General features: G+C 54.0%; 6 protein-coding genes and 1 non-coding gene across 7 annotated transcripts; 3 read left to right on the forward strand and 4 right to left on the reverse strand.

Annotated features, from left to right (window-relative positions):
- Positions 1-45: 45 nt before the first annotated feature.
- Positions 46-4,087, reverse strand: POSPLADRAFT_1066254 (hypothetical protein; the record flags this gene model as incomplete). Its single annotated transcript, XM_024482053.1, has 16 exons — positions 46-322; positions 391-430; positions 482-602; positions 654-674; positions 735-843; positions 897-1,044; positions 1,099-1,161; positions 1,221-1,352; positions 1,408-1,575; positions 1,633-1,774; positions 1,826-2,070; positions 2,126-2,238; positions 2,301-2,489; positions 2,557-2,662; positions 2,716-2,818; positions 3,847-4,087. The coding sequence occupies 16 exons, from the start codon at positions 4,085-4,087 to the stop codon at positions 149-151; spliced, it is 2,115 nt and encodes a 704-aa protein (XP_024338494.1). The 3' UTR covers positions 46-148.
- A 1,993-nt stretch (positions 4,088-6,080) lies between these two features.
- On the forward strand, positions 6,081-8,025 carry POSPLADRAFT_1144438 (hypothetical protein; the record flags this gene model as incomplete). Its single annotated transcript, XM_024485696.1, has 4 exons — positions 6,081-6,506; positions 6,856-7,366; positions 7,418-7,552; positions 7,601-8,025. The coding sequence occupies 4 exons, from the start codon at positions 6,081-6,083 to the stop codon at positions 8,023-8,025; spliced, it is 1,497 nt and encodes a 498-aa protein (XP_024338495.1).
- Positions 8,026-8,658: 633 nt separating this feature from the next.
- On the forward strand, positions 8,659-9,328 carry POSPLADRAFT_1143987 (hypothetical protein; the record flags this gene model as incomplete). Its single annotated transcript, XM_024485643.1, has 2 exons — positions 8,659-8,925; positions 9,035-9,328. 2 exons carry the CDS (start codon positions 8,659-8,661, stop codon positions 9,326-9,328), a joined length of 561 nt encoding a protein of 186 aa, XP_024338496.1.
- Positions 9,329-9,637: 309 nt separating this feature from the next.
- POSPLADRAFT_t87 lies at positions 9,638-9,729 on the reverse strand. The gene has a single exon. It is a non-coding gene; the product is annotated as a tRNA-Leu (tRNA).
- A 280-nt stretch (positions 9,730-10,009) lies between these two features.
- POSPLADRAFT_1046986 (hypothetical protein) lies at positions 10,010-11,349 on the reverse strand (the record flags this gene model as incomplete). Its single annotated transcript, XM_024479172.1, has 2 exons — positions 10,010-11,110; positions 11,164-11,349. 2 exons carry the CDS (start codon positions 11,347-11,349, stop codon positions 10,010-10,012), a joined length of 1,287 nt encoding a protein of 428 aa, XP_024338497.1.
- Positions 11,350-11,948: 599 nt separating this feature from the next.
- POSPLADRAFT_1145055 (hypothetical protein) lies at positions 11,949-13,108 on the forward strand (the record flags this gene model as incomplete). The annotated part of the gene is made up of 6 exons (XM_024485756.1): positions 11,949-12,068; positions 12,129-12,181; positions 12,253-12,356; positions 12,716-12,824; positions 12,901-12,978; positions 13,009-13,108. 6 exons carry the CDS (start codon positions 11,949-11,951, stop codon positions 13,106-13,108), a joined length of 564 nt encoding a protein of 187 aa, XP_024338498.1.
- Positions 13,109-13,361: 253 nt separating this feature from the next.
- POSPLADRAFT_1046988 (hypothetical protein) lies at positions 13,362-15,794 on the reverse strand (the record flags this gene model as incomplete). Its single annotated transcript, XM_024479173.1, has 7 exons — positions 13,362-13,537; positions 13,677-14,256; positions 14,322-14,508; positions 14,563-14,679; positions 14,733-14,821; positions 14,883-15,167; positions 15,417-15,794. The coding sequence occupies 7 exons, from the start codon at positions 15,792-15,794 to the stop codon at positions 13,362-13,364; spliced, it is 1,812 nt and encodes a 603-aa protein (XP_024338499.1).
- Positions 15,795-16,829: the final 1,035 nt, after the last annotated feature.

Below are 16,829 nucleotides of genomic sequence, written 5' to 3' on the forward strand. Positions count from 1 at the left end.
GATCTAGATAGATTGCTCCTGACAGGCCATATGACAGACCGTCGTCAGGTATGCGGATGTGTGGCATTGTATGTGCATCAAAGTCTGCCTACTCGATCTGCGTGAGAACATAGGCATGTAGGTCGTCGGTCGTTAGGGCGCACTGCGGTCACCACCTTGATGGCTCGCGTCGGTCCCGAGCAGCTTGCTCGATGAGATGCATTGCACTTGCCACGTCCTTGCAGAAAGCATCCTCGCCGAGCAACTTGATGATCCCGGCGCGCTCGAACGACTCCCGCGGGCCCTTCTTCAAATGCGTGATGTACAGGCCTACCCCTCGGCTCTATATGACACCAACTCTCCCATGAGCGGGAAGTTCTGACTTCGAATATGGCACCGACCGGCACTGACCTGATATGTATCGACTAATTCGTAGAATATCTGGGCAGCACTGTGGGACCGACGTCAGGCACGTCATAAAGCATGCGGCTATAGAACGTACGAAGCGTCGATGCTGTCCACATCTGCCAGATGGAAGACGAGGACGTCGGCGCTCTCGCGCCGCGGCTCGTCCGATGGGTGATGTTTCGTGACGCCATACAGCTCCAACCTACGTAGACGTTCTACATGATAGGGTCAGCCAGTAGCACATTGACAGTAGCCACTATCAGCACCTTTCAATTGCGCAGTGTTCGCTGATGAACCGGTCTACATTAGCACACGTTTAGCTTCTGGGGTTGCGTATCAAAACATACCGAAATCAAGGTTCTCCCGTATGCGCACAATCAACACACCAGCAGCATCTTCCTGCGCCTCCGGGTTCTCATCCACTGGTTTCCATGTATCAGTGCCAGGGATGCGGCCCTAACAGTAATTGTCTTAGGTTTCAGTCTGATGCGCATAGCAGACTCACGTACCAATATGGTCATGCGGGTCTTTGAGGACCGGTGTACGACAAGTAATAGCGAGATGACCAGGCTCACAGCGATGCCAAGCTCAAGGTCCCAGAAGATGGTCAATACGAACGTGAGAGTCATTAGCCCGAGATCCACCCAACTGCGAAGTCTACACAGTATGAAGATTAACAGGAAGGTGCGATAGATGAACTCGAAGACCTACTTCCAATAGAACTTCACGTCGTGGGGCACTTCACCCAGTAGCGAGAACACTATCAAGCAGATTCTGTTCGTCGAAGTTGAGGGTGAGAATCTAGTCAACTAACATGGAAACATCAGACGTACACGGCGCCCAGTACTGTCTTGGGAAGATAGTACAGCCAGGGCAGAATATAGAACACAGCGAGCAGCACCACAATGGAACAGATCATCGAGGCCATCTGTGTCCGCGCGCCGACCTCGCCCGCGATCTTTGACCTGCAAGTGAGTTAGCGACATTGGCGGCAAAAATACTCATAGGAGCGAGACGCGCCTCGTTATAGATCCAAATGCCGGCAATGTCCCCGGTACGAACGAGGCAGCCAGGTTTCCAGCACCGAGTGCGACCAGTTCACGGTTGGGACTGATGCTATATCCATACAGTCCGGCGTTCTGCTTGGCGGCAACGATGCTATCGAGGAATCCGATGATGACACAAACACTGGCAAACGCCCCTTAGTCCTGATGGCAGTGTGATGCCACTCCGAATTGGACTCACACCGAGAGCGATGTCGTCCGCCGAAAATATCGCAGCGTAGATTTGTGTAGAGGAAAGTGGACCAGCGAGTGACCAGTGGTGACAGGGACACTCCCCAGGATTTCGACTCCACGTTCGTCCCAGTCAAATTTGTCGCACAGGACTGTGGGTGTTGATTAGCTTTGCCCGCGCGCATTTGATTCGATGCGCTCACTTGTTGATACAGCAACCACAAGCAGCACTTCCGGAAGACGATATATCAGGATGTATCGCTTGAAGAAGCCCTTGAAGCTCCGGATGAGTAGCAGGATGGCGAGTGACCCGAAGCCGATCAGCATCGTGAGCCGGTGTCCGTGATGCCATACATTCTCCGCGATAAACAGAATCTTGTCAAGAGTGGTGTGCAACTGGTACTGGCCCCGAAGCGCTGTTAGGCCGAACATGGGTATCAACTGTTCACTACAATAATCTGAACTTCAGCACGCATATGCTACCATCTGTCGACGCTACCTACATCATGATCACGATGGCCATTGCGGTGACAAACCCACGGAGCAGCGCTCGGCTGAGAACCACATCGATGAAGCCTAAGCGGAAAAGGCCCAGTAGCAGACTAAACAAGCCAACCTTACCGAGATGCACCACGTTTAGATACATCCTGCGGCACAAACCATATCCGGGGCACATACCTGAAATGTGACCACGGTCGACACCGCCAACCCGACCGCATCACGGCCGTAATGTGCAAAATGGGGGTCGTGAAGGAAGTCATCGACAGCCTGCCCAATCAGCAGCGAGAGCGATGCCTCAGGCGAGACATTCAGTTGACGTGATGTCCCAAAGAGCGCATATATAATCCCTGGTATGGACGCAGAGAACTAAAGTGAACATCACATCGTCAGCACACCACATCAATACACAAGGTCACAGGCGAGAGGTACGCACAAGACCGGTGATGGGGCTCAAACGCGCAAGCGATGTCGCGTAGGATACAGACTGTGGGATAAGCATGCAGGCGACTGTGAGACCGGCGAGCATATCACCGCCGAGTCTGGCGCGCTGGTTAACACGAATTCAATTTGAAGACAGGACATAAGAGCTCACAGCGGCCAAGAGTATCGGGGTATCCAAGCCGTCGAGGGGACGTAATAATTTACTTTTGCCCATACTGATGTCTTGCGACGGACCGGGGGTTTGGGGCGAGGTTCTGCACAGCCAGATGAACGTCAGTGCTCTGTCTATTCCAGCTTATTTTGTACAAGAGAAGTATGGAGCTAAAATCACGATATTTGACATATACACATGTATTTGACGGCAAGGAGGACACGACAAAGAGACGGCTATCAAAGAGACAGTGCATAGAGCTATAGATTCGCGATGTATTCCCCGAAGGCATTTGTTTCGGGTGTCGCATCACGCTCCCGGAGCCTGGGTAGCAACGCAAACCTCAGCTTAGCTGTACAGATCTCAGGTCCGCCAGCAATCTGGACGCCGACGCCCTAAGTTGTAGGTACGACCATAGCATTGCAGCTTGCCCTCGATGATGAGACCGGTTTCGACGTCGCTGGGGATTGACAAACGAGTGTCGGCATACAAGTAGATAACGCGAACAAGTCTGTCGCCTAACCGAGGAGGCGGGCACACCTCCAATACGCCCGACGCCGCTGGCTGTCATAGATTATACCAGCCAAAGGATTCTAGCGCTTCCTGAGGCGAGGCAGCATGGGAAACACGAGGAGACGCGCGAAGCGCAGTAGCTCACAGCAAGTCTCTCAATTCTGCGAGTCATCTCCAGGCGTAATAGCAGCGGACCAAATGAAAATATAATGGGAAGATGCCATACTTGTCCAGACACCGGACAACCTGAGTCCACACGAAACCAACGCGCAATGGGTAGCGCGTTCCAAAATTAGGCAGGAGATAACGGGGCCATGTTCCTCAGCCAGGTAATATAGAGCACAAAGCGAACACCGGCTGCAAACTCTCGACAGCATATGCGAGGGCACTACCACCTCGGGACTTCGAAGCACGTCTCTGAGCCGCATGAGCGCGCTCGAGGCACTACTTCTACTTCTCAGGGTCTGACTTGTCTCACGAGCTCGGACGGCAGCTAACGGCAGCTTTTCAACGTCCCCAGAGGGCAGCATTCAACGGCAATTCCAGCTGCAGCTGTAACACAGCGACAGCCCAAAGCCTCAAAGCGGCGGAACAGACCATCCAAGGCGACACACTCACCCAGTGTTCTTGACCCATACTCAGCCGGCCCTGCCTCTACGTCTCTCCCTCCGACGAGGAGTCGTGCTTCCTCGCCTTCGTGCAGCCCGGGCGTGCGCGGTGTCTTGACGCCGCTGGGGGTGCTCGCTCCAGAGAACATGGCGCGCAGCGACGAGGCGGCGGAAGCACGGTCAGAGAGTGTGCGATAAGAGGGCCTGCGGTCCGCGTCGTCCTTATGTGCAGTGTGATTAGGTGAATCCATCTAGCTTATCACGGAGGTGACGATCTAGAAGAGAGGGCTCATGGACCGAGGTGCGGTTGGATGCCGAAGAGGTACGGATGCGGCTTGCTGCGTCGATGATGATTAGTGCTGGTAAGTCTCGTTACGCGTCGTAACAGCAGAGTACAGATATCTGTGTGCGGGGTACTCGGTACAGACCAGGTCGACGCAGGTCGGCGTCGCAGAAAGCTGGGCGGTGTTCAACGGGCAATGTCGCGCTTCGCCGAATTGTCGAATTTGACGCCGACCGCCATCAATCCAGCCCAATTTGATTGGTCAGTAATGCTGAAGCCCTGATTGAACCGTTGCACTAAAGCTGCTCACTGAGCCTCACTCGAACATCGACGACATAGCAAACTGCATCATCCTTTCCAGAAGGACTGCCAAGCCATGATTATTCATAGATCACAAAGATAAGATTGCAGAATCAACGTGTCTCTCGCGGCACTTGGGTGTATATTAATAGGATCGTGACCAGTGACCAATATTTCATCCAAGTTTACCGTAGCATCTTAGAGAAAATCACCGTAGCGGATGAGGAGTGAAGGTCAATGCGTTCCAAGGCCGTATCCAAAAGTAAACTCCCAAATAACTGGACTACATGTTTGCGGACTGAACGTTCTAGTGGGACCAAGAGTATTAAGTCAGTGCCTGGTCTGAGGTCAGCACTGCGATTAAGATCCACCGCTGGATTCTGAATATGATTTTGGAATATTATACGACTTTCAGTCATTGTGCATCTCGAAAAGCAGGGTACTCCTCCCGACTACCGTACCATAGCAGACTTCCGCCTACCACGAGCGTACCTTACATTGGTCGACTTTACCTGTCTGATGAATATTGGTTTCTCTAAAGAGGGGGATGCTATAGCACGATGATGTTTGGACGTGTCGTCAGGACATTCATATAAAAGACCTACAATACGAGCCTCGAGCTTTTGCAGTCATTCTGATTGCAGCATCCAGGACGTCATGTAAGGTGCAGATGTAGGGCATGCGAGTAGGGAAATATCCAACAGCTCCTTAGCCATACTGACGCTGTGTCAGTTATCAACTTAACACCTGCTTCGTGTCTAAGCACTGGTTTCTGTGTAAGAACAAACACAGCTTGTAATGCATTTTTCATCTGTCAGTAGCATGCCGGCTCCTGCCTCAATTCGGTTCCTTAGTCGCGATAAAGTTCAACACGTACCATGTCATCTGCCAGCCTCAAAATTCATAGATCTGGGAAACAACGTGGATCACCACGACCCGAAACCAGCTGGTGTCGACCACATTCAGCTTTGCCCCCGATTCTCACGACCACACGGGAATCTTTGCGCCCTGGGCAGCTGCAGATGGTCACAGATTGCGTGGTATGGTCTCAACTTGATGCCGACGGCGTCAGTATCCGCGCTCGGAGTCACTCGTTATCTTGTTTTGGGGTTGCTCGGGTAACAGTGTCGGACTCCCGCGGCCCGTGTACGCTGGCAGGGATATCGTTGAACCTGATGACCAGCAGCCCGTCTGCGTATGTTCGAGAGAGAAATATACATGAGCTTGGCCAAGTCTTACCCCGCGAACGCCCCGCGCCGCTGAAGACGAGGGCGTGGGAAAGAAGCGCCGGAGAGGAACCAATTCAGCGGATCGTGGGGTAGCTTGTCGGAGCGCCCGTATATGCGCCGGACGTTGCTTCTTCTGTAAATAGCGGGCACACGATATGTGAGTACTTGAGTAGTAGAGTCGGGGGCGAGGACCTGAGGTGGACCGTCTCTATGGAGCTCACTGTGCTCGCACAGCATAGCGGGCTTGTTTCGGGAAGTAAAGCAGTGCGATAAGTGGCGGGTATTGAGTCAGTTATGACCATTACTGGGGTGGTGCGGGGAGATGGCGTCAGCCACAGTATATACACGACCAAATACGGTACGCGTACCCGTTATCAACCGCGGGCGACGCTCTGGCACAGCACCGTCCCCTCGTCCGAGTCGACGATCATCATGCCTTCAGTCCTTGCTACCTCCCTCGTCGCCCTCTCGCTCGCTGCGGTGGGGTATGCGACCCCGCTCTCGACGCACCCCTATGAGCTACCACGCGAGCGGGCGTCGCTGTCATTCGCGCCCCTGGTCGCTGCGGACCACCCGCACGGAACGGTGAACAACTCGTACATCGTCATGCTGCGCGACGACCTGCCGTCTGCGCTTATGCAGAACCACTTCAACTTCCTGCAGAATGTCCAGCAGGCGCACCCGCTCATGGACGACCTCGAGGGCGGCCTCCGTCATGTGTATGACGGTCACATCAAGGGTTACTCCGGCAAGTTCAGTGAAGGCACCGTCGAGCGGATACGACAGATGCCTGAGGTCGAGTACATCGAGATGGACCAGATTGTGCGCACGCTCGAGATCGACGCTGGTGCCGAGGGTGTGAAGACACAGAAGAACGCACCTTGGGTAAGTTCCAGACCGTTGTCATGTCCAAACTGGGATCATCGCGCAGTCGGATGACTACCGACTGTCATCCGGTCTTCAAAAGACGTTCATTGGTGACCACTGACTGCTATGACGATGTGTCTTGTGAAACCTTCGTTGTTGGACACGCGTTAATACTAGACTGTCATGACTACATCGCCTAGTTGTTCTTGGGCAGGTTGGGTTGTCGGTTTGTCTGGTGATCAGGGGTCTCGCTGGCTGCAATTGCTTTGGCTGGCAGATATCTCGAATATTTTGTGGATTCTTGTCGTATGACATAGCAATGCTAATCACTTTGCTTTAGGGTCTTGCACGGATAAGTCACCGCACCAGATTGACATTTGGTACCTTCAGAAAGTACGAGTACGACCCGCATGGTGGTGAGGGCGTTGATGTCTACGTCATCGACACGGGTGTCAACGTTGCACACACCGAATTCGAGGGCCGCGCTAGCTGGGGCCTCACTGTCCCTCAGAACGATGTCGACGAGGATGCGAACGGCCACGGCACGCACTGCGCTGGAACCATCGCTTCCCGCAAGTACGGCGTTGCCAAAGCCGCCAACGTCATCGCCGTCAAGGTCCTTGGCAGCAACGGCAGCGGCACCATGAGTGACGTCGTTGCAGGTGTTGTCTATGTTGCGAAGCAAGCTAAGGCCAAGGCTGCGGCCGCACTCAAGGAGCTTCAGGAGACTGGCAAGACGTCGCACAAGGGTTCTGTTGCCAACATGTCCCTCGGTGGCGGCAAGTCCAAGGCTTTGGACGACACTGTCAACCGCGCTGTTGACAATGGTGTTCACTTTGCTGTTGCTGCTGGTAAGAAATCTTCATGAAATCACTGGCTAGGTTTCCTAATTCGGTGTACAGGCAACGATAACAGGGATGCCTGTGGCAACTCGCCCGCTGCTGCTGAGAAGGCCATCACTGTCGGTGCTTCTACGCTCGGTGATGAGCGGGCCTACTTCTCCAACCACGGTCCTTGTGTCGATATCTTCGCCCCTGGTAAGCGTTTTCATCAGTTTAGGTTTGCTTCACTGGCTCACACATTAGCAGGTCTGAACATTCTTTCCACCTACATCGGCAATGAGAACGCCACCGCCACGCTGTCTGGCACGTCGATGGCGTCCCCCCACACTGCTGGCATACTAGCATACCTCCTTTCGATCTACCCCAGCACGACGTTCAACCCGCATGTGGCAGCCGACCTGACGCCCGCCTCCCTCCAGGAGCAGCTCGCGACGCCGTCGTTCGCTGGTATCTACGCCCTTGCACACCGTGTGCTACCCAGCTGGGTCGCGACGTTCCTCCCGCCGCCGGCGCTCGTCGAGGAGGCCATCGCCCCCGTCCCGCTGCCCCCTACACTGACGCCCAAGCAGCTCAAGCTTGCATTGATTGCGCTCGCGACTGAGAACGTCCTCAACACAGTGCCGAAGGGCACGCCCAACCTGCTCATCTTCAACAACGCGACAGCGTGAATGGTGGGCACCACGGGGTCGCTTGCTGTTTACCATGCTGTCATGTAGTCTCGATTTGTTCTATCGTTTACGTTCATTTGTGTAATATCATCATCGTTTCTTGTGGAGATCGTGTGTGTGACATGAGTGTCAGCGATGGGCAAATATCATCGAATGAATACATGCAACGGTAATGATGTTGTACCCTTTGACAAGAGAAATATTTGAACGACGGATCCCTGACGACATGGCTCGAAAGAATTCTTGGTGTAAGGCTGGGTGTGTGGCAGGCTCCTTCCCGCCGTCTTCGGGAGGTGAGGGGGACTTCATTCGAGGGCGGAATTCATGCTAAGCCCCAATAGCTTAGGGAAGATCATATCATAGATCCCATCACATATATCACGTGCACTATTCAAAATTTCAAACTCCACAATCTTAATCCCCCTCACCTCCCTGTGACGGCTGGCACAAAACATTGGTAAACAGCGGCGCTCGGAGCCGGACCTACTCCATATAGTATTAGATCACGGCCAAAATGTAAAAGCATAGAACTAAATGATATGATATATGTTTCCGTCAAAATGGACATGCGGTTGCGTTGCCTAGAGTACAGAGTGGTAGCATGGGTGCGCGCGAACACTAGTGCTGCCTGCGATGTCTCTAAACAAGCCCTCCTTGCCGACTATTGATGCTATCCGGAAGAAGACGTTTGCAAAGCTGGGCCGCGACCCTTGCGAATGGCAGGCGAAGGTGGCGCGCGAGATCCTAAGGGCAGAAAAGGATGTTATATGTGTTGCACCAACGGGTGCGGGAAAAACACTCACGTTCTGGATGCCGTTATTGTTCCGAGAGGATGGAATACAGATCGTAGTGACGCCACTTAATATCCTCGGAACGCAGAGTGTAGCCGAGCTGGAGTTGGTAGGTATCAAGGCTGTATCTGTGTGCGCAGAGACAGCAACACCTCAATTGTTCAAGGTATGTTGTTAAACCAATAGTATATGGCTGACGTACCTCAACGGTGTGCCAGGATATCGAAGACGGGAAGTATCGCGCTATAGTTATCAATCCCGAATTGTTGATGAAGGAGGGCGGGGGCTTTGAACGTCTATGGAAGAACCAAGACTTTGCATCTCGGATCATCAGTATTATCTGGGATGAAGCGCACTGTGTCAGTCTCTGGAGTGCGTTTCGTACGGAGTACAGGGATGCCTACCGCCTGCGTTATCTTTTGCCTCATGTGCGCTTTGTGTTAGCATCAGCCACGCTGCCCGAGGAGATTCAAATCGAGGTTATGCGAATCTTAATTATGTCATGTAGGTAGCATATTTCATGAAGCGCCCAGTCGCCCAATCGAGGGGACTACCCTCCGAGCGCCGCTGTTTACCAATGTTTTGTGCCAGCCGTCACAGGGAGGTGAGGGGGATTAAGATTGTGGAGTTTGAAATTTTGAATAGTGCACGTGATATATGTGATGGGATCTATGATATGATCTTCCCTAAGCTATTGGGACTTAGCATGAATTCCGCCCTCGAATGAAGTCCCCCTCACCTCCCGAAGACGGCGGGAAGGAGCCTGGGTGTGTGGGTGGTGGGACATGAAGGCAAAGCATTTAGACGAAAAAAAAGTGGACTGATGAGAGTGGGATTCGAACCCACGCCCTTTCGGACCAGATAAACCACATAAGCCTTAGTCTGGCGCCTTAGACCGCTCGGCCATCTCACCTGTTATAAAGTGTTGGCTGTGGTAGTATATAATTGTTATGGCTCCCAACGGAGAGAGACAGTTACTCCCTTGCCCACTGCGTCCTCCTCTTGGATGTCCCTCACGCACACATTGCATCCTCCTCCTCTCATACCCATGCGCCTCAATCTTACTCCGTAGGCAATGGACTCGGACGGCACATTGTCAACTCGGACGCGCTCCGCATTAGTTGTGGAACATTTACATGAGCGATACAGCAACTATTGAGCTCTAGAAACGACGACGAAGGCGTTCATGTCTGCTATCGGCTCGTCTTACGCGGCGATGTGGACGGATACGGTGAGTAGGCACGTTCTCTTGGCTGCCGTGAGCGGTTATGCGCCCGCGATGTACACCGATCCTTGGACAGGCCTCTCACGGGCCCGTGCTGCCCTTCGCGACCCTCCTCTGTATCGCCGCGGTAGGCCGCGTCCGAGTCGGAGGAGTTTGCATCCCTGGTCTTGTGACGAGTCCGTCGATTTGCACCCGCAGACCCCCTAGCGCGAGGGGACGCCCTGTGCTTGCGTACCGTCCTATTGTTTTCCTGGATGCTGCCGTCAGGTTTGCCGTCCGGATAGTATACCCATCGGGACGACGAAGTTGCTGGCGGCTCCAGGGTGGCACTTGGACGTAAGCAAGCGAGGAGGTTGGACCCCTCGGGCTCGATGAAGTACTCGTCTGGGGCGAGCGGCGGGATCTCCATGCGCATGGGTGCTGGGGTAGGGTTTAGCAGGTCTTCCCAGTAGACTTCGGTCGGCCTGTCATGTGGAGGCCTTTGCGCGGGGGCTTGTGACTGCGGCGGCGAAGGGGCGAGCACGAGCGGTGAGTGAGTCGCGCGTGCTTGGGTATATGAAGTGGTTGGTGGAACGGACTGCGACTCTGCGTACGGGTATGTGTAGACGTTGTTCTTTTGCTGCTGGGACTCAGGGCTGGAACGCGCAGAGGACGCGGAGGACGAAGACACCGCTGAGGACCTAGGGGATGTAGATGATGTAGAGGACAATGTCTCGGAGGACGGTAATTCTTGCTCGCTATCACTTTCTTGGGTATAATGTGGTGGTGGCGGCGATGCGAAGCGGGTATCAGTGATATATACCGCCCAGGGTACAGCTTCCTCCAAACATTCGTGCAACGGGACCGGGGCGTCCGTCTCTGTGTCAAAGGGACTAATCGTCCGGACCATGGCGAGTGTCTGTTCGAGATCCTCCGCCAATGCGCTAACCTGTCTCGCCTCGCGCAGGTCCATCTGCGCGCAGCGCAGCAGCCCACGGAAATGCTGCAATTTGGACGTGAGCATCTTCGCGTGCTTTCTGACAAGGGAGCCAGCACATTCTCCCGGCGTCTGCACCGATTTCGGTGGGGTCTGCACGCTGTCGCTCAGTCCGCTGCTGTGGCGCACTCACGAGTGGCACATACCTCGCTCGAACTTGAGGGCGGTGTGCCATATTCGGCGGCGAACTGTTTGTCTGCGTGGCGGTGGTTCCACCGCGTGAGCAGACCGGCAAGTGGTGAGTGATGGATGCGTGGCTTTGGCTTGTGTACACGCCCGCGGGCGCGCGGAAGTGGGTAGGTGTAGGCGTATGGGTGTGCGAAGGCGTCCATGGGTGCTTTGGCGCTGCTGCGGGTATGTGGACTTAGGGGGTGTGCAGTGCAGATGCTGGATGTTGGATGTAGGGGGCAAAGCGATGTGCGCGCTGCCACCGCCGCAGGCGCGTTATATGGTGGCAAAGGCTGGCGCTTGGGCCGTGCCGTGGGGGAACGCGTGGCCGGATGCGCTTTGTCCGTGGTTAGCAGTGGCAAAGGTTAGTGCGCAGGTTGCGTTATCTCTATCTCTCGTGTGCGGAAGGGTATCGGCTCTTGGCGTCGATTTGATGGTTGGACTACTGTGTATGCTGCTCGGATGGCGGGGGTGTACGCTCGAGATGCGGATTGACACAGCTGTAAAGCGGGCATGACCATTGTAGTATACAATGCAAACGGACAATATATATATCTAGTAGGTCAACGGGACGTAGGCATGTATAAGTAGCTCTATAACCATTGTTTATTCGCGGCTTGGACGAGCAATCTCGTCAGTCAAATCTGCTAGTATGATGTCATCCGCGCCGAAGCGCATCGTATAAAGTCGACGATCTCACAGTCCAATTTCTTCAAAACACCCGTTATCAATACACTCTGCACTATACACCAGCTTATTCGTCATGAGCTACAGATCCTTCCACTTCCTAGTGAGCGGGCGAGTACAAGGGGTCTACTTCCGAGCATTCTCCAAAGGCATTGCGCATGATACTGGAGTGGTTGGATGGATTCGAAACGACGAGGTGTGCAAGCTGATCCGTCGCCAAACTACGATGAGTGCTGATGGTGTATATCGTGCATAGAGAGGTAATGTTGAGGGTGTGGCTCAGGGATCGGAGTCGGCATTAGACAGATTGTGCGTGCTCTTGAGTCCCTCCCGCATAGTGGTGCCGCTACCCGATGCTGAGCGGTGCTGCATGTTTACAGCAAAAAGGCACTCTGGACGGGTCCACCGCATGCAAAGGTCGCAAACGTGGAGATCTCGAACGAGGGTATACTGGATGGTCTGGAGTACGATGTCTTCGAGGTCCGTCGGTAACAGCAGCATTTGACATAAGGGGGAAAGGATGGATAAAGCCTGCATCCTTGAATAAGTACAGCAATCGTTATCCCAGCTTCCGTCTCCGAAAGTGCATAGTCGCGATTGTAGAATTCAAGTAAGTAGTTCTGCACGGGAGGAGTATAGTACAAATTCAAGCTTCAAGATAAGATTAGATGGACAAATGCCCTGTCGATGGCTCGCCCGTAGGCCTGGATTCGACTGTCGACCACGTTTGAACGTGAACCGAGGGTCTCGGTAGACTCTGCAAAGAAGACCTCACAGAGACCTCGTAACTTCCAACGCCGAGGCTAGCGGACATGACACCACCTAGACTGCGAATGTCCATAGGCGATATCCTCCACCGCGCACTCGTCTATTCTCTCGCCGGGCTGAGCGTCTGGGGGATCGTCATGATGGGCGTAGTGCACCGGGATACTCTGCAGAGGGGAAAAGGCAAGTGAGGTAGTATGCGCCTGAACTATAGAAGTTGATTATGTTGCCTATGTTCAGAGGTTAGGATGACTGTGCTACAGTGTCGGCGATCTATTAACAGTTCATGCTACCAATAGGCTCTGGCAGCGCAAGAAGCAACGCAGCTTAAGGAAAACGAGGTGAGTTCTACGACTGAGATTGACTTCAAGACAGTCGACCGTAAACATGACTTATCAGGAGCAAGCGAATGAGCAGGCCCTCGCCGAGGCTGCTCAAGCTGCACTACAGCGCAGTGGGAAGTCATGGTAGTCGAGCAGATGCTCGAATACTTGCCTACAATACAGGTCAGACGGCTTTTCAGATGGTCTCATGCTCAGACACTGATGTCCGGAGAGGCCATGGTGTGCATCTCAGCCATTGGGACACACTGACAAACATGCCCTCACTCCCACACAAAGAACCCCAAGACGTTGTGCGCTCGCTGCCACGACGATTTGATGATGACGATAGCGGATGGCACCACGCTCGAGATGTACCGCTATGTCTACGATAACAGCTTATATTATACTCGCTCCCCGTTTGCATTTCCAGCCTTCCACCTGTCCATCATCTGATTGATAACCTCTGCCTGCGTCTTATACACCCCTACGTGCTGTTGTTCTGCTTCTACTGTTGCCGCCTGAAGGGTCTCGTCCCAGCTGCTGCCCAAGGATTGCGCTGCCTCCGCAATCTCCGCATCTGAATAAACATTCAAAGCGTGGTGCATGGGTATCTTCAATTCTTTGCCTGCATCCGCCGATGGTATCGTACGCGTAGCCATACGCCCTAGCCCTGGAGCTCTCAGCATTGTCTTTAGCGCAAATACCAGGATACTCACCATACGTGCTGTCCAATGCAAGCTTCTTGCGGCTCTTCATGATCGAGTTCCGCGTCCGCGTCTTCGCCGCCAGGAGGAGGTACGTCAGTGTGCCCATCACGTCCTCCGCCGCGTTGCGCAGGATGTCTGGCGTGGCCTCCGGGCTATCGCTCGCCGCTTCAAGGCAGCGCTGCACGAACTCGACGGTGTACATCCGCGCGAAGTGCGTCGCGGTCATGCTCTCGGGACACAGACGCGCAATATCTACCGCGGGCTTCGCGGCGGGTCCAAGGCCAGGCGGAGGGAGCGTCTGCCCGCGCCGCGCGGCGGTCTTCGCGCGGACCTTATAGTTCGCCACGGTGCGGGTGCGGGTGCGCTGCGTGAATTCGTCCGTGAGCCACGCGCGGGTGTGCGCGGTGTCCCACGTGCGCGGGTCTGCGGCATCGTACGGTGCGGACCCGCGCGGGCGTGGCGGCGCAATGCGGAAGGGTGCCGCGTAGGCAAGCGTGTTGAAGCTGCGCGTGGCATCTTGAATATGTGGCGAGACGTGCGCGATGACGAGCGTGCGGGGCGTACGTCGGGCTTCGGGGTCAGAGATTGGCTTTGCGCGTCAACAGTCAGCATCCAATAAGAGAACGAAAGAACGGGAGAGCGGGAGAGACATACCTTGAGCAGCATGGTGAGCTTGTTCATCCTCCAGGGAATGTGCACGAAGCCGTCCTCGTTCGCCATTTTCGCCTTGGCGCGCACACAGTCCTTCAGGTTCATCAGGCTCTTGTTGTTCTCACGGGACTCGTTCATGCGCTGCTTGTCGTGCAACTTGGAGTCCTCGTATCGTTCACTGCCGGCTAGACTGCACGATGCGTCGGTTCAGATGGCTACCCAAGCACAGAGAGCTAACACTCACTCGACTAGAATTAGTTCTCCCTCGTCCGCATAGGGAAGTAATTTATTCTTGATCCTGATGGTGACGACGGCGTGGCTACGGCTGGACCGTGCGTTGCGTGCGGTTGCGGATGTACGCCTGCCTGCGAGATCATAGCTAATGTAACTTATGCGCACATACGCAAGACGGACCTGTGCGATAGTGCGGTGACGATCAGCTTTTCAAGCTCGTCGGAGGACTTGAACTGAGTCGATATGAGGCCTGGACGGACGTCACCAGCCTTGAGCAGTACATCAGTTTTGTTTCGTGCAACATGCAACGACGCATGCTTGACCGTGTACCTTGTTCTCCTGAATTGAAATGTCCTTGCGAACGACATTGCCTTGAGCGTCTGTTGGAAGACCGCCTGCAGGCTCAAGTAGGTCTACCGCGTGTTTACCGAGCAAATCTAGCCAAGTCGCGCTGAATTCGAAAAAGTCACTGTCGGTCATGTCCATTGAAGACTCGATAGGAAAATTCTGCCCAGCGTCGAGCAGGCGTCGTCCCATAGCTCGCGCAACCAAGAACAAGTCCCGAGCGACGCGATGTTCGATCGCCTCCATCGTGTACGTCTTTCCTGAGCCTGTCTGGAAGGATGCAGGCTATTCCGCCAGATAGAGCCAGGGTGAGGAGCTGTCCCAGATCAGACTAATTGCGCCGGACAGCCTGGAAGTTGACCCACTTCATTAGCACCAACGGTGCGCTGGTATACCTCCTCGTTCTCTACGACAGGCCTAAAAGCGAGGTCGGAGACAAACTCCCTGTGCGTTAGTGTTGGAACACTGTGGCGAGTCACAGCTGAGGACCTTTCCGACCCGGACATTGTGGGAACTGACCTTCATGCCAGGGACGTGTGCTGCCATCTTACCGGGTTCTGCGCTGGTGGCGGTAATACCATAGCAGAAGGCTGATCCTTGCACTGTGGCGTTGCCACTGTTGCTTGCATTCGTCGTATCGCTGTTGCTTTCTTCTGCGCTTTGTGGGAGCGCGAATTTTTTGTTTGCTTCCTCGTCGACCGGAGGGCGCGTTCGAAACGCCACAAATATATCTTTGTTGGGTGCGACGGTCAAACTGTTTAAGTTCGTGAGTTTGTTGGAGATGTCCTCTAGGGAAGACTTGAAGCCTGAGTCTGTTGGCTGTTCGGCTCTCCATTGCGCAAGCTCATCGCGTAGACGAGGGAGGTGAGTGGTGGTCAGTGAACTTGAAGATGCCATACTACTCTGACTGAGGCGTCGCAGGCAGTCTATGTCACACAATATCCGAGACGTCTGCTCTGTTCTTATCTGTCCTTATGCACCGGTTCCGCCATCAAGTCATATCGCGCAGGTTCTCACGTACCCGTGCATAAGGATGCAATACGTACATCTTATCCACTTTGAGTAGTCCGTGTTGTCAGTAGACCAAAATCATCGTGACCAGTGAATGAGATGAGAGGCTGGCGATACACAGAACGAGGGGCCTGGCTATCAGTCCTCTGCTTGCCTGCGGACAGTTAGGGACAATGTCAGCTCAGTCAGCCGTGATGCTGCGCGCCCCCTCTCTGCAGACCAGTAACTGCAGTTGCCAATAGATAGTAACTTGTGCGGTAGGTGATGACAAAATGTATGAGATTCGAAATGGTTCAGTATTTCGTCAGTTGTAAAGTGCCCAGCATTAGTGCCTAGAATTATAGCCGATTTTGTCCGACAATACCAGGATTTCACCTGAATAAGCCTTATTCAAAGACCCTTACATTTGCGAAGGCGTCCCGTTGTTGACATGGACAAACAACTCCTGTATGATTCCGCAAAATGGCGTCCGGTCTCTCGAGGTTGCTTACGACGACGACACAGTGCTGCTTGCATTCATCACCCTATCCTCCTCGCTTTCTGGCAGCACAGGGTGTATCTCAATCCAACAATTTCGCGGAACTGTGCAGTATTCACCGAGATCAGCCAAGTTGACCTGAGACCTATGCGCGCTTAATCTCACGCCCGCCAGTCAACCATGAGTGCCAGGGTGCGGTCGACAGTCGCGAATAACACAAATGGATCTCTTTTGCGGAGAACCAAGAGTGCGTTACCAGCGGGAGACTCTGCTCCCTGTGCTGCTGGGGCCGACCGCGTAGCACGCGAACGTGCAGAGTGGGTGTTGGATAGGCAGAACGCACTTGGGACTGTGCTTGATGCTCATGATACCCTGGTATGTCCATCATCTACTGTTATGGATATACAACCAGTGTACTCTACTGTGCGTGGCAAATAGAAATC

The sequence above is a fragment of the Postia placenta genome (genome assembly GCF_002117355.1).
Source record: "Postia placenta MAD-698-R-SB12 unplaced genomic scaffold POSPLAscaffold_8, whole genome shotgun sequence".
In the NCBI taxonomy this organism is placed as follows: domain Eukaryota; kingdom Fungi; phylum Basidiomycota; class Agaricomycetes; order Polyporales; family Adustoporiaceae; genus Rhodonia; species Rhodonia placenta.